Source organism: Oxyura jamaicensis, chromosome 6 (assembly GCF_011077185.1).
Source record: "Oxyura jamaicensis isolate SHBP4307 breed ruddy duck chromosome 6, BPBGC_Ojam_1.0, whole genome shotgun sequence".
Lineage (NCBI taxonomy): Eukaryota > Metazoa > Chordata > Aves > Anseriformes > Anatidae > Oxyura > Oxyura jamaicensis.
The window spans coordinates 20,199,279-20,212,233 of record NC_048898.1 but is presented as its reverse complement, the minus strand read 5'-3'; the positions used below and the strand labels follow the sequence as shown (position 1 = coordinate 20,212,233).

Sequence of the window (12,955 nt, the reverse complement as noted above, 5' to 3'; positions counted from 1 at the left end):
CTCTACAACTACAGTCAAACTTCCCGCAAACTAAAGGCTTGTTAAATAAAATTACTTTTCATTATTCAAACAAAAGTTTCTTTCATTCCCTAAATGTACGATCCTCTCATCCTTTTACATCTCAAACCTCCTACTTATACCTTCTTCCTTTGTAACATGCCAAACTCAAGATAATGGTCAGTCTTATTATGGAAATTACTGGGGGAACAATTCCAATGTCAGCACAGTTTATATAGTATATTTCCCTTCCTGCTAATGGTATTATTCCTAGTTTTTGATGGTCTTGAGTTTTCTGCTTTTATCAGTACAAAAATTTTGGATTGCTGTATTAAGAGGAAAACAAGAGGTATTACACAGCCTCTTAAAACCCTACACTTAACTAATAATGGCTTTGAAAATCCATTGCCTATTGTAAATTATTTGCTATAGAACTACTAAGTAATTTAAGTATAGGTGTAATGGCGGCACAAGCCTCTGTAAAAATGCCTTGTTTCATCAACTGATACAAGATTACATGTGCCATTAGGCAATGAGGCAGAGAATAGATGCTTACAGCTTATTATCATAGAAAATATGTATTATATGTGGGACTACTTCAAGTATTTTTATTCCAAATTTTGTTAGCTTTTACCATTGACTTGTTATGATACAGTCTTTTGTCAGCAAAATCTACTGCATTTGACCAGTTTTTCCTTCAACAGTCAACTTTTGGTAATTTTTTTGCTCCTACAAAAGAGCCATTATTAAACAAAACCACTTGTATCCATGTATCATTTGTAGAGAATTGAAGTTATTAATACAGAAAGTTATTTGCATGCCAAAACATTATGTTCTAGATCTCAATCTTTAATTAATTACACTGATACCAATCTAAAATAAGCATTTTGAAATCACCAGTTACCCAGATTTTCACTTGATTAACCAGTTCAGAATCTGTTCTGCTGAAGTTCACCTGGTAGGTACAATGAACTTTATAATTAAATGCCTTTAATGTGGTCTACTTGTTTCAGTGCATTTTTCAAGATAATAAATTCTACTCTCCCTTTCTGCCAAGCATGCAAAACAATTTCAGAAGAGCTCAAATTTCACTGGATTCCAGAAGTTCATATCCAAATTTAACGTAAGAAAGCAATGACGGACATACCATTTCTGCAAAAACACTGAATGTTCCCTCTGCAAAGCTATTGAACTTCTTTTCAACTGCACTCAGCCCAAGCCAAATGTTAATTCGCAACTCCACAGGCATTTTGACATCTTTCGTCTTGTCCTGTGGGTACTGGCACACACACAAGGTTATTCTTTATGTTACACAGGTATTGTAGCTTTCAGTAAAATATGTACAATAACACAGAAATATGAGTAATAATAGATGATTTACTGATCTCTTCCTGTACTGCATTTCCTCAAAAGGAGCTAATAAAATAGTTCAGGAAGAAGACATTCTTTAAATGGTACCTCGCTAGGACATGTGAAAACCAAACACAGTAACCATTAGCATCATCCCTGCTCCTGTATATCCTCTCCCAAGTTTCATCCAGTAATGAGTTTTTTAATTGGGATGACAACTTTAAATTTTAGTGTTTTTTGTCAGGAGAGTCTAGAAATGCAGCAGGCAATCAGAATGGTTCACTAAACTTAGAAGCAGTGCGTCATAACACACATGATTAAGGGGCCTGCACAAGATCATTAAAATATGAACTTGTCTGCAGTGTAACTAATAGTACATTAACGGACTCTAAATGCTATTGTTTCACAGTCAGATTGCCTTTTTTCTGGTCAAGTTCATACCACTTAGAAACAGTATCAACTAAATGGAGAAAGGCACTCCTATTCAAGAATAAGACTTAATGCAGAGAGATGTACCAAGGAACTTCTGAGTGTAGACATGCTCTACAGTACATGCAGAAAAACATACAAAATTTTGAATAGGTTTATGGAACTTCTCTGACTTACACTAATTCTTCCCTCTCAAATTCTCCATTCATGTCCAACCCAAACCCACCAACTCCAATAGTACTTTAAAAGCCCTATCAAAATTCTGAGCTTCTCCAAAAAAGCATCACAGTTAGGGGCCAATGATTATTCTAACTCTGGCTTATGACCAGGTTTACATTACAATTTCTGTCATTTGTTGAAGAAACTATATGCATTTATCTGCTCAGAATTTTGATACCTCATTGTTTGGAATTTGCTCGCATGTTCCATGTGCACGTCACACAACATTGCAGTTTAGGGAGTTAAAGTTACAAAATGATTGTGAGAAGAAAACAAAAAAAAGACAAAACAAAAAAAAACACCTACCTTTAAGAAGATTGTTTGGGTCTTTCCGCAATATTTACCAGATGATTCAGGGCTTGTGGTGGAATACAGCACTTGGTGTGCAGGAACACGAGCATAAGCCAGTCTTTTCTCCCCTCGGATCATCCATATGATTACATCAGGCATACTGTTTTGTGGCTGTGGATTATTTGCGTGGAAAAGAAATTTGGTAATTAATAGGAAGTTAAATTAACCTAATGCTTAGACAACAGAAATGTAGACTGGTTATGGTCAAATGGATCTCCCATGTAAGAATCAATACTAAACATGAATTAGTGATAAATGGAGGAAATGGTTTTACTTTGCAAGTAATGTAATACATAGTTCTGAAACAACCATTGAAAATACCATTAAGATTGCTGGAAAACAAGATGCTGTTGTTAACAGATTTGTTTCCTACATCTTTTGAAATTTTATCTAGAAATATGTTGTGACCCAATTCATTTACAGTGACTATAGTGACTGATTCCAATTGCTAAAAATTTGACTTGATGTGGTTCACATTTAAATGCTTGTAATGCTTGCATGCTAAGGGTAGATGATCTTAAGACTTTTAGCGGAAGACAAATACTACCTTTTTTTTTTTTTTGCAGCTTTGTCCCCACCTTTGTACACTACCTTCCTAATGAAGTTTTTTTTTTTTTTTTTAAATAAAAAAATCAAAGCAGAAATGACAAAGAAAAACCAAAATATTTCTATAATGTCATGAAAACCAATTATTAGAGAGCATAATGCAGATGTTTAAGACTTAATATGTTACTGAAAATTTAAAAAACTCTGTTGGAAGTTATGAGCTGCAGAAGTACTACATATATCCTACAGTTCCCGAACCAGCAAGGTCACTTGAAAATCTGGAGGAAAATAAAGGGCAAAATACTGCCACCTTGTCCAGGCAAGAGTCTATTCTAATTCTACAAGTCAGTGGTTATTTCCCAACATACATTCTCAGTGAAGTCAGATAACAGCCTAGAATAATACATTCAAGTAAATCCTAATTACAGAGGTGAACATATTTACTTTCACAGCATCTAAAATTTATGTTCTAAACAGAGGGGATACTGCTTGATCAGCAGTGAACATCACACCAGTTTGCACTGGATGGCTACTTCTGAACTACCTGAATTACTGATATTGTATAGTACTAACCTCTTCACTCAGTTGCAGTAATTTATCCAACCAATCCTCAATTTCTGTCAGAGTGGCTTTCACATCAGTAGCTTCATTTCTCATCCTTGTTGCTGCTTCTCCAATCTGTTTGAGAGACTTCAGGCGCAGTTTTTCTATCTGAGTGTCAAGGACTGTAATATTAGATTTGCCTTCTATGAGGGGAAATGGTTTACTAAAAAGAAAAATTATTATCGTGGTTAATAATCTAAGTGGATTTTATTTAGCCATACACTAAACTTAGACATGCATAAAGTGGCAAGAGGTTGAGTGCTACAAATTTCTTTGATTGAAAACCACCAGAATTAGAAACGTCTCTGCATCTATTTCTGCAGAGATTTCCAACTGACAAAGCATTTACAGTAAGCAATAGAAATGCTGTGCTTACCTAGGAAGCATGAATATAAAATAGCTTGAGGTTTATGCTTTAATGTATTTTTTGCTAACCAAATCAAGCAAAATCCATTTCCCTGTATATGCAAATCAGAAAACTGTCTCAGACAGTACACCTCAATAAGTTACTTCAGACCAAGATTAGGATCTTTTCTTTCACTGAAATGTAAATTCTCAGAAATTCAATATAAAAATACAGCTTGTATTTATGATTATGAGAGCTATCTCACTCTATGGCAACAAAACATGGAAAAACCTCTAAAAACCTCTAAAACAAATCCATGACACAGAACTCACAGAACTTTCAGTCACTAGAGGGCAGAGTACTCTTTTTAATGGAATCAAGAAATACTATAGCATTGTAGTAGGGCCCAGTTTTTTTTTTTTTTTTTTTTTTTTTTTTTTTTTTTTGAGGTGGTGGTAGTTTGAGGAAAAGGCAGCTTTTCAAAGACCAATGACTGTGTTCCTTCAATAGATTTCATTAAGAGTTCTCTAATATGATTATTAAAAAACAATTAAAAAAAATCCAGAGACACTGCCAAGTTTGGAAAGGATGATACTCCTTTGACCTAGTTTTAATAACAAGCCACGTATTTCTGACTGACTCAGGAAAACCTTATTACTGACTGTTGCACTTACCAGTATAGTTAGTTCTGCTAATCTGAATGCAAATGCTACCTGCCCTGGGTTAAAGTATTTACACTTGATTCAAATCTACCAGATCAGAACTTCCAGAAAGTCATCACATTTCAGGTTTAAATGGTGCACTGAAAACTCTTTCAAACTCCTACTCTATTTAAAACTTTAACATGACAAAGAACATTTTTAATGAATTCAGCCCAGGGTATTATACCTTTGGGACTGCTTTCATGTATTTCCTGAAAACACCATGAAGGGCACCATATCCTGCAAACAATAGGAAGCTAATGTGGTTGATACATCTGGATGCTAATGCTATTTAATAAAATAATATCCTGAATAACAGTGAAGACACGTCAGAGGATGGCTTGTTATAACTGATACAAGGCCTCAAGTTCCTACATTCTCTAGACGGCTCCATATAGTTTGCCCTTCACATTTTGCTTTCCTAAAGTATGTCAATTCTTTTTCTGATTTTTCTGTATGAAAGCATGCATTCTATGAAGTTACTAGTTTATATTTTGACATAAGCTTTCTATAATAAAATTATTTCCTAATGCATATCAGCTTCCATTGCATTTGCTTTTTCCTATGTTCACTTTTGTTTTGGCTCTTCAGCTTGATGAATTAGTTCTCTCATTTCATGTTTTCTGCTATTTTCTCTAATGAATAATAATTGTTCTCTCATTTTTCCTTTCCTTTTCTCCTTCTTTTTCTCATACAATTCCTTTCTCCCTCCTTTTAAACTCTAAGTGGTGACTCGTGTTGCCTTCTCGGACCACTCCCATACATTGAGACATGTTGACTAAAGGATTACTCAAAAACGTCATCTTTATGGCCCTTAAGCTCTAAACTGCTTTTACATTTTTTTTTTCCCGTGCTTACCAGTAAATAATGTAATTTCTTCCTTCTTCAGTTTCACAAATAACTTTGAAATTTAGGTAAACAAAATGTACACGAGGAATTCTAAAGGTATGGTGACAGACAGCAGCCACGATTTCACATTTGCACAATAACTTTTTGTTTGTTTCCTTCAAGATATGCTGTTTTACTACTGTCATTGACTAAGAATGGAGAATTATAAAACTAGACAGATGACTTCACTGGCAATATCTGTGCTGCTTTACTACTTTCAGAGACTTGGAATTGCAGTTTTGAGGTCAGTTCATAGCAGTAATCAGTTTTATAGTCCTTATATTTTGTTTTCTGACTTAGTAAAGGCAACAGAGAAGATTCCAAGCAGGCCTAGAATGATAAGGCAAGAGATAAAAAAGAATGCGGTACTTTTACCCTATATCTTCTGTAAGTTCATCAATCAGCTTCAACCACTTCTCAGCTAATCGGTTTTCAGAAATTTTAGCCTGCATTCCTGATTTTAAGGTGGTTAAGTTGGATTGCTGTGGAATTTAAAATGAAAGGATTTACACTTACAAACCTCCATCGTGATATTATAGTCAACTCAATTTTTAAGACTTTATTTGATCTCACTTATTTGCATGTATAAATCCCAAATCAAAAAAGACTAAAAATGTTCAAACCTGATACATATTTATATACTCAGTATATTCTTTCACACTGTATTTAACACTATATAATGTCGCACCTAACTTCCAAATCAATTACAGTTCTACAAAAATTAACATGCCCTTAACTAAGAAGAGTTCCTTCCTGTGGGACTTTCCTGCAGATTCAAGCATGAGAGCCTTGGGCCTTGCCAGAATACACAACTATGATTAGCAGTGCCATTTGTGACACAGTTCTGTTTAATTTTGAAGAGGAAAAAGGAATTAAAGAAAAAAAAAGTTATGTTCCACAATTTGCTTACAATGTCACTTTTGATTATATCTCTTCATTTTATTTTTTAAAGAGAAAAACGAAAACCATATCAGCAAAAAGAAAGTTACTTACCAGTCTTTCAACCATATTAAGGATTACATTCACAGGGTCTAATCTGTGACTTATGTCCTCCCAAAAGGAAGTCAGTGTTACCACTGGCTTTGTGTTCGCCCATGGCAAATAGTAATAATAATTACCTGGTGTGAAACATCTGTATGTTAGAACTCATGGCAGGGACACATACTATTCATTGTACAAGTTGCTCCTTTTTCACTTATGCACTATAATTCATGATGAATGTACATGCTTGTCCAAACTTATCAAAGGATCTACATTTTTCAGCCAACTCAGCATCTGCTGAATGTTAAGCTTTTACCTCAAACTGTTTCAAAATCCAGTGGATTTTTTAAAATCAATAAATCATCTGTTAATATGTTAATTATTCTATCGAGTAACTTACTGATGTTGACAGAAAATTGATGTGTTTCTCCGAAATAAAATGTTCAAATAATCATTTTACCAGAGTAAACATGATCACTTCATTTAATAGGCAGAAAAAATTATTCTTACTGTTTGTATTTAATAAAACAAAAGTTAAAGCCAGGAGATATTTTTCTGTGATCTGGGTAGGTTGTTTTCTTCTAGGCTGCCAGACCCTTGGTTAAAAAGATAAGTTTTTATTATTTTTAAAATCAGAATGTTCTGATGGTGTTTTCCCATCTTAATCCATAGCTTCTAAATACCTGTAAAATACTGATTTTTTTTTTCTTGCCAGTTTTCCTGTCTACATCTAGTGCATAGTCAAAGATCTCACTGAATTCTACAAAAAAATCTTTAATACCATCAGTAGTCTTTGCAGTGTTTATTAAAATGTAACTTTTCATCAAAGGCAATGAGGAACCAAGCATTATTTTCTGTCACATTTTCAGTAATTTTTACTGGGGTAAGAACTGTCATTCCAAAGCTAGAGAATAAACACCTTGCACCTTCAAAGGAGACTTTTACATGGCTTTATCCCCATACCAGCAGCATCCTTACCATCAAAAACAGCACGACTGTACTGAGTTGTTGATGCCAAAGGTTTACACGTGGTATCAAACTTGTTGCCATAGTTACCAATGCTAACTTCAAACTGGATAGGCTCGCCAGTGTCTTGCAGCATGGTAGCAGAATGAAACACAGCAGCCAAGCAGAACTTTCGTCTGCGCTGGTATTTCTACAATAAGAACCTTTTTAGTTGTATCGACATATGTCTAAAATAGAATTAACTATCACAGAAAATGGTAATACTTTTTTCAATGGAAATAATGATTTCAATATTTTTGCTATTTTCTGAGATGTACCAAAAATATATACGTTGTATAAAAAAATATTGTTTGAGATTACAAAAACGTCTCAACATGTCATGCTACCAGGGTCTGACATTTTTGTAACCACACCATAAAAAAGCACCTCTTAATTCTAAGATTCAACTTCAATTTTTAAGTCAAACCATTCTCCAAAACTAACCAGACGAGGCACATCTCCATTACCAACAGTGACAGTAAAACAAGAATTTACCTCAACAACCAGTATGTCATCATTAGGAATCATATCTAACTTTTTATTAACAGGTCTGCTTTCAAGTACTGTTGATAGCTCAACCAGAATTCTCCCTCTGTAAGCAACTCCTTCTCCCTGTAAAATAACGAGACATTTAATCCAGTTTTATAAAATGTAGAGATGCAGATAGTGAAAATCACCAAAACCACTGCTGCTCCTTTAAAAAAATACATTAAAAATATAATATTATGTCATGCTATCTTGCTAATCATAAATACAAATTATTATTCAAAAAGAAACACCAAAGGTAGCATAATGTGAAACAAGCATTAAAATGAATGGATTCATTAATTAAAAATAATTGGGTTTAATCCTTTTATTAAAAACAGTGAATAAAGAAACTGACCTTTCCGAAGTTCAATTCATCATATGGATCTGGAAATCCAGTGTATTCTCTTGGACTTCCATAAAAGTTTAGGTAGCAAGGCCCAAATGTTGGTAAAAAGCCAACTTCTGTTTCTCCAGTGTTTGCTAACAGGAAAACATCAACATTTTATTTTTGTTAATTATCATTCAGAGCCAGAAAAGCAATCACCATTACTTTGAAATCCAACAGAACAAATGTTAGATATTAGTCAGGTATTAGTTATTAGTGAAGTGAGAACACTATTTCTGGGTATGCAATATGAATTTAAAGTAGCTATATCAATGACTGTATTTCTTCCTAACTTCCCCTGTCCTTGTACAATATTTACTATATACTATTTCATGCAGTAAAAAACCCCACAAAATAGATAGAACTTCTGCCCCACTCCAAATATCAGGTTTTCATTAACGTGAAAGAGTAGTATACTCTTATGTTAATGGAAAACCATCTCATACAAATAAATGAAATTGAGTAACATGACATTTGCATTCACTTAAGTGCACAGATCATTATTGTTCTCACTGAACAGCTACAATAAAGATGCACACCGTATCATAAAAATCTAGTATTTTTCAATGCAAATCATGATTTAAATATTTTTGCTATTTTCTGAGATGTACCAAAATTAAAAATTAGCAAAATTAAAATTAACAAAATTAATCCTACTGTTTCTAATGTAGTATATTCATTCTGTGGTTATACTTTATAGTAAAACAGACTACTATAGACTCTAACTGCTACAATGCAGAATAGTGCACAAACTACCTTTTAAATAAGTTAGAATTCATGCAAGACTGAAAGTCTGCAAACTCAGTTAATTCTCAGTTAATTACTAATAAGCTCCATTTTATATCCTGTTTTTATTCCACAACTAAGAAAAGTACTGCATTGTTATGACCGAACAGGAAAGATTCTATATTCTATTTCTTGCTGTTTCCTAACTCGTCCTGTTTAAATGATCCCAGTGTAAAAAAAGATCAGAGTCAGGTTCTAAACCTTGCAACATAAATCACTTAGAATAATCTGCAGCACAATGAATGACACATTTATCACAGCAAAGGATAGCTGACGTAAGAAAGGGAAAATAAAAGGTTATGCCTTCTGTGACTGCCACGGGGACAGAAATGAATAATAAAATTAATGTCATAGCTTGATACAATTTTCTGTCAAAGACATTTAAAATCTGCAAAATATGAAATAAAGATTTGCACTTCTCTATCTTGCATCCTTTTGCCTTTTTTTTTTTTTTTTTTAGAAAGCTTACAGTCTCATTACAGAAAGTAATTTCAAAACACTACTTCGATCTTCAATATAAATTACTTAAGTAAGAAAGAAAAGTTATAAAGTATTTGGGTGGATGAATGTGTTTGTTACCTTTGAACTGCACTCCAACTGTATTTATTTCTCACTATATCAATATTTAACACAAAATCTTTCAAAACTGGATGTCAATCTATAAAGTTACATCGAGCCATCTCTCCACAGGTTGTAACAGAATCAGATTTCATTTTTCAAACTTATACAGTTATCTAAGCATAAGCAAAGCAAGCACTAATTATTTTATGCAGTTATTTACTTCTATAGGGCTTTGCAGCTGGAAACATAGTTTTGATCTCATTGCTATGTTAAAAATTGCAAGCTATTGTTAGAGCACTTTAAAATTGAAGCGACTGCATAGTCAACTCTAAAACACAGCCTGAAGCACCAGCCAAACTGAAATATTTTCACACCAGTTCCAGTGCCAAAACTGTAAAGTTAGCAGTGTTTGATACTTTTTAATAACAATGGTTAAGCGCTTCACAATTTTTTATTTTATTTTTTAAGATGATACGTTTTCTCAATCAATACTTCTTAGTTTGGGCAATGGAAAGAAAAATCAGTAACAGACCAAGATATAAACCTTCATATGATGAAGCCCCAGTTCCCGAGGATGAAAATTCTATATTATAAAAAGAGAACATGTTACATGACAGGAGACAATAGCATTTAAAAAATAAATACAACAAAAAGCCATCTGCTTTAAAAATACAGTTGAAGGCCTGAGAAAAAATAAAATTCAACGGGCTAGAATTTTGTTTCCTGATTACAATAACGAAGGTACTACTTTTCTTGTACCATTTCCAAATAATAAAAAAAGAAAAAAGCATATAGCATATAGCTAACACAAGGGATACTGTTTTGTTGCCTGTTTCAGATTTGTACAGTCCTCCTCTCCAATTATAAAAAAATCTTAAGAACATTTCAGAAAACCACTACATTTCATAGCCCATTAGGAGCTTCAAGCGTTGACCTCCTGGAAAGATTATCAGCTGTGATTTTATAGGAAAATGGCCATTCCAATGTCAGAACTTCAAAACAGAGATAATCTATTTAGACTCATAAGCAAGGCATGACTCAGCAGCAGTTCAAGTTACATACTCGTGTGAGTAGCACAAGTGATTCCTCCACAACTGAATTTTCCCCAACAGCCCAGCCCTTCTATCTTTAACTTCCCATTGCCTTTTTCTATAACTTTTGCTTTTGCCTCTCGTTGTGTGTGGGATACACAAAAACAATGTTTGCACAAAGTTGTACTTTCAACAGCAAATACTTCGAAGGGGACTGGATTATAAGCTTGCAGTTACCTGACTGAAAATACAGTTCCATCTGATAAGATAATTAAATACCTGTTCAAGTCATTGCAGAATTGGAGCCACTCCTTTTGTTTTTAAACTCCTGACATAGCTACCACCTCAAGGACAAACTAGTCTGTTTTCAGACAACATGCACATAACATACGGGTTTCATAAACACAACAGAAAAAAACAGCAATTTAGATCCTCATTGTGGAAATGGTTTTGAGTCAGTGTCCTACTAGCTAATGTACACATATAAATAAATGTTAAGTCTGTTTAACCATGTACTTTATCATTATGTACGGACACCTAATATGCCACACTATGTATATTAAAAAGACAACACAATTTTTTTTCTGGCAAAGTAACACAATCATTGTCATGGAGCTGGCTCAGTTGTATGAAAGATCCTGATATAAAAATAAGATGGGATTTTAGAAATAGATCACCAAGAAATTATTAATAAAACATTTACAACATTGTATTAGAACAGGAAAATAACAGGAAATGTATTATTTAATATTTCCCCAAAATTGCCTAACAAAATTTGTTTTCTTGCAGTTAATCAGTTCTGCCTTTTAATATTTATGAAATTACAAATCTAGTCACCTAAACTGAAGCATGTAAGCTAATTCTCTGCAATCATAGTATTGCAGACACTCCATTAGTTCATTGAAGCTACTAAAACAAGGGCTACTTAATAGTTACGTGGAGCATTCATATGATGAGAGGCAGTGGCAATTTCTATAAAACTGCTGATCAAAGCAGTGACTGATCCGTCTCCTCCTACCCCCCCACCCCTCCACCCCCCCCCCATCTGAAAGCAGTACAAAGGAAATGCGGAGATGGTTCTAGATCACTCCTGCAGGCTAACTACTCAGGAACATTCTCCTGTTTATAGGTTCTCTGTCTGTAGCACAGACAGGCTTATAAGGTGGCAAAAAAAAATCTTGTCTGCTAGTACCCAATGAAGTAGTGAGTATGAAAGAGTAACTCTGGATTGTAAATGTTGTACTAAGAATCTTAGTAAATGTATGCATCTCACTAATGGCACTGTGATTACATGGTTTTCTGAAGCTGGGAAAGAACCGGTTTGCAAACTTAATTAATTGATTACCTTTATAAATAAAACTGATTTTGAGGTAGTTACTGCAATTTGATGATGATGTAGTTTAAATGTTAAAATTTTACTACCTTGAAAAGTCCCACTGTATGTTTTCTGTGTGCATTGTTTTGAAAACTCTGGAAATAGACTATCTTGTTGCCATAGAACTGAGAAACTATAGGAAAGTATATTTTCTTAGGAGCACTGACCCTTGCTATTCCCAATAACACAAGAGAAGATAGCTGAATCAGTTACCTTCAACTTCTCCTCCAGAAGAAGCAATTTTTGAGAGACTTAAATATGTTGTTCCTACTACATCATTTTTTGTAAGACGATCCCTACAAAAAGAGAAAGATTTTAGTTAAACATAATGCTGGCCATCCTACATAGAAGCAAGCCAAAGGCACTCCAAGATGGTATATTCACATTTAATATCACTTGGAATGCCTTAATATTACTAACAGAAGGTATTTGAGGAAGTCACATGAAGTACTGTAAAACGCTTTAAAAACCTGGTAGAATTTCAGTTACCAAACGCGAAGCTCTGTTGAAAAAAATAATTTGTTTCTCAGGAGTACAAGTAGTCTGCAATGTGTAAACCAGAGCCCTGTGATATATTCTGCCTTCTCCCCAGAACTATGCTTAATAAGTGCAATCAGATATACAGAAAGAATAGCAACTCTGTGACTTACTAGTATTTGAACCACCTAAACCAGAACTCAAAATATGCTTAATGTTCTGAATAGCATTCAACAATACATGAATAGGAAGATGATATGAGCAAGACAAATGTTTACAAAAGCAGACATTCGAGTTTTACTTGAAAATATAATGGAATTAACTTTTTTAAAAAACATTGATGAACTAGTTAGTGGGCACAAAACTAAGAAAGAAAAAATGGTAAGCGCATGTATT

General features: G+C 33.9%; 1 protein-coding gene across 10 annotated transcripts in view; it reads right to left on the bottom strand.

Annotated features, from left to right (window-relative positions):
• MYOF (myoferlin) overlaps window positions 1-12,955 on the bottom strand; it is a 71,604-nt gene that overhangs the window by 25,951 nt on the left and 32,698 nt on the right. For 7 of the 10 annotated variants that reach the window (XM_035330022.1, XM_035330023.1, XM_035330026.1 and 4 more), the window contains exons 16-25: window positions 12,296-12,378; window positions 10,221-10,259; window positions 8,300-8,424; window positions 7,912-8,028; window positions 7,390-7,567; window positions 6,424-6,548; window positions 5,806-5,912; window positions 3,466-3,658; window positions 2,302-2,457; window positions 1,145-1,276 (exon numbers count right to left, since the gene is read on the bottom strand). In XM_035330022.1, the coding sequence (XP_035185913.1) occupies window positions 1,145-1,276; window positions 2,302-2,457; window positions 3,466-3,658; window positions 5,806-5,912; window positions 6,424-6,548; window positions 7,390-7,567; window positions 7,912-8,028; window positions 8,300-8,424; window positions 10,221-10,259; window positions 12,296-12,378 (1,255 nt within the window). The remainder of the gene's footprint in view (window positions 1-1,144; window positions 1,277-2,301; window positions 2,458-3,465; window positions 3,659-5,805; window positions 5,913-6,423; window positions 6,549-7,389; window positions 7,568-7,911; window positions 8,029-8,299; window positions 8,425-10,220; window positions 10,260-12,295; window positions 12,379-12,955) is intronic. The other 3 variants (XM_035330025.1, XM_035330033.1, XM_035330032.1) reach the window with 1 other exon arrangement.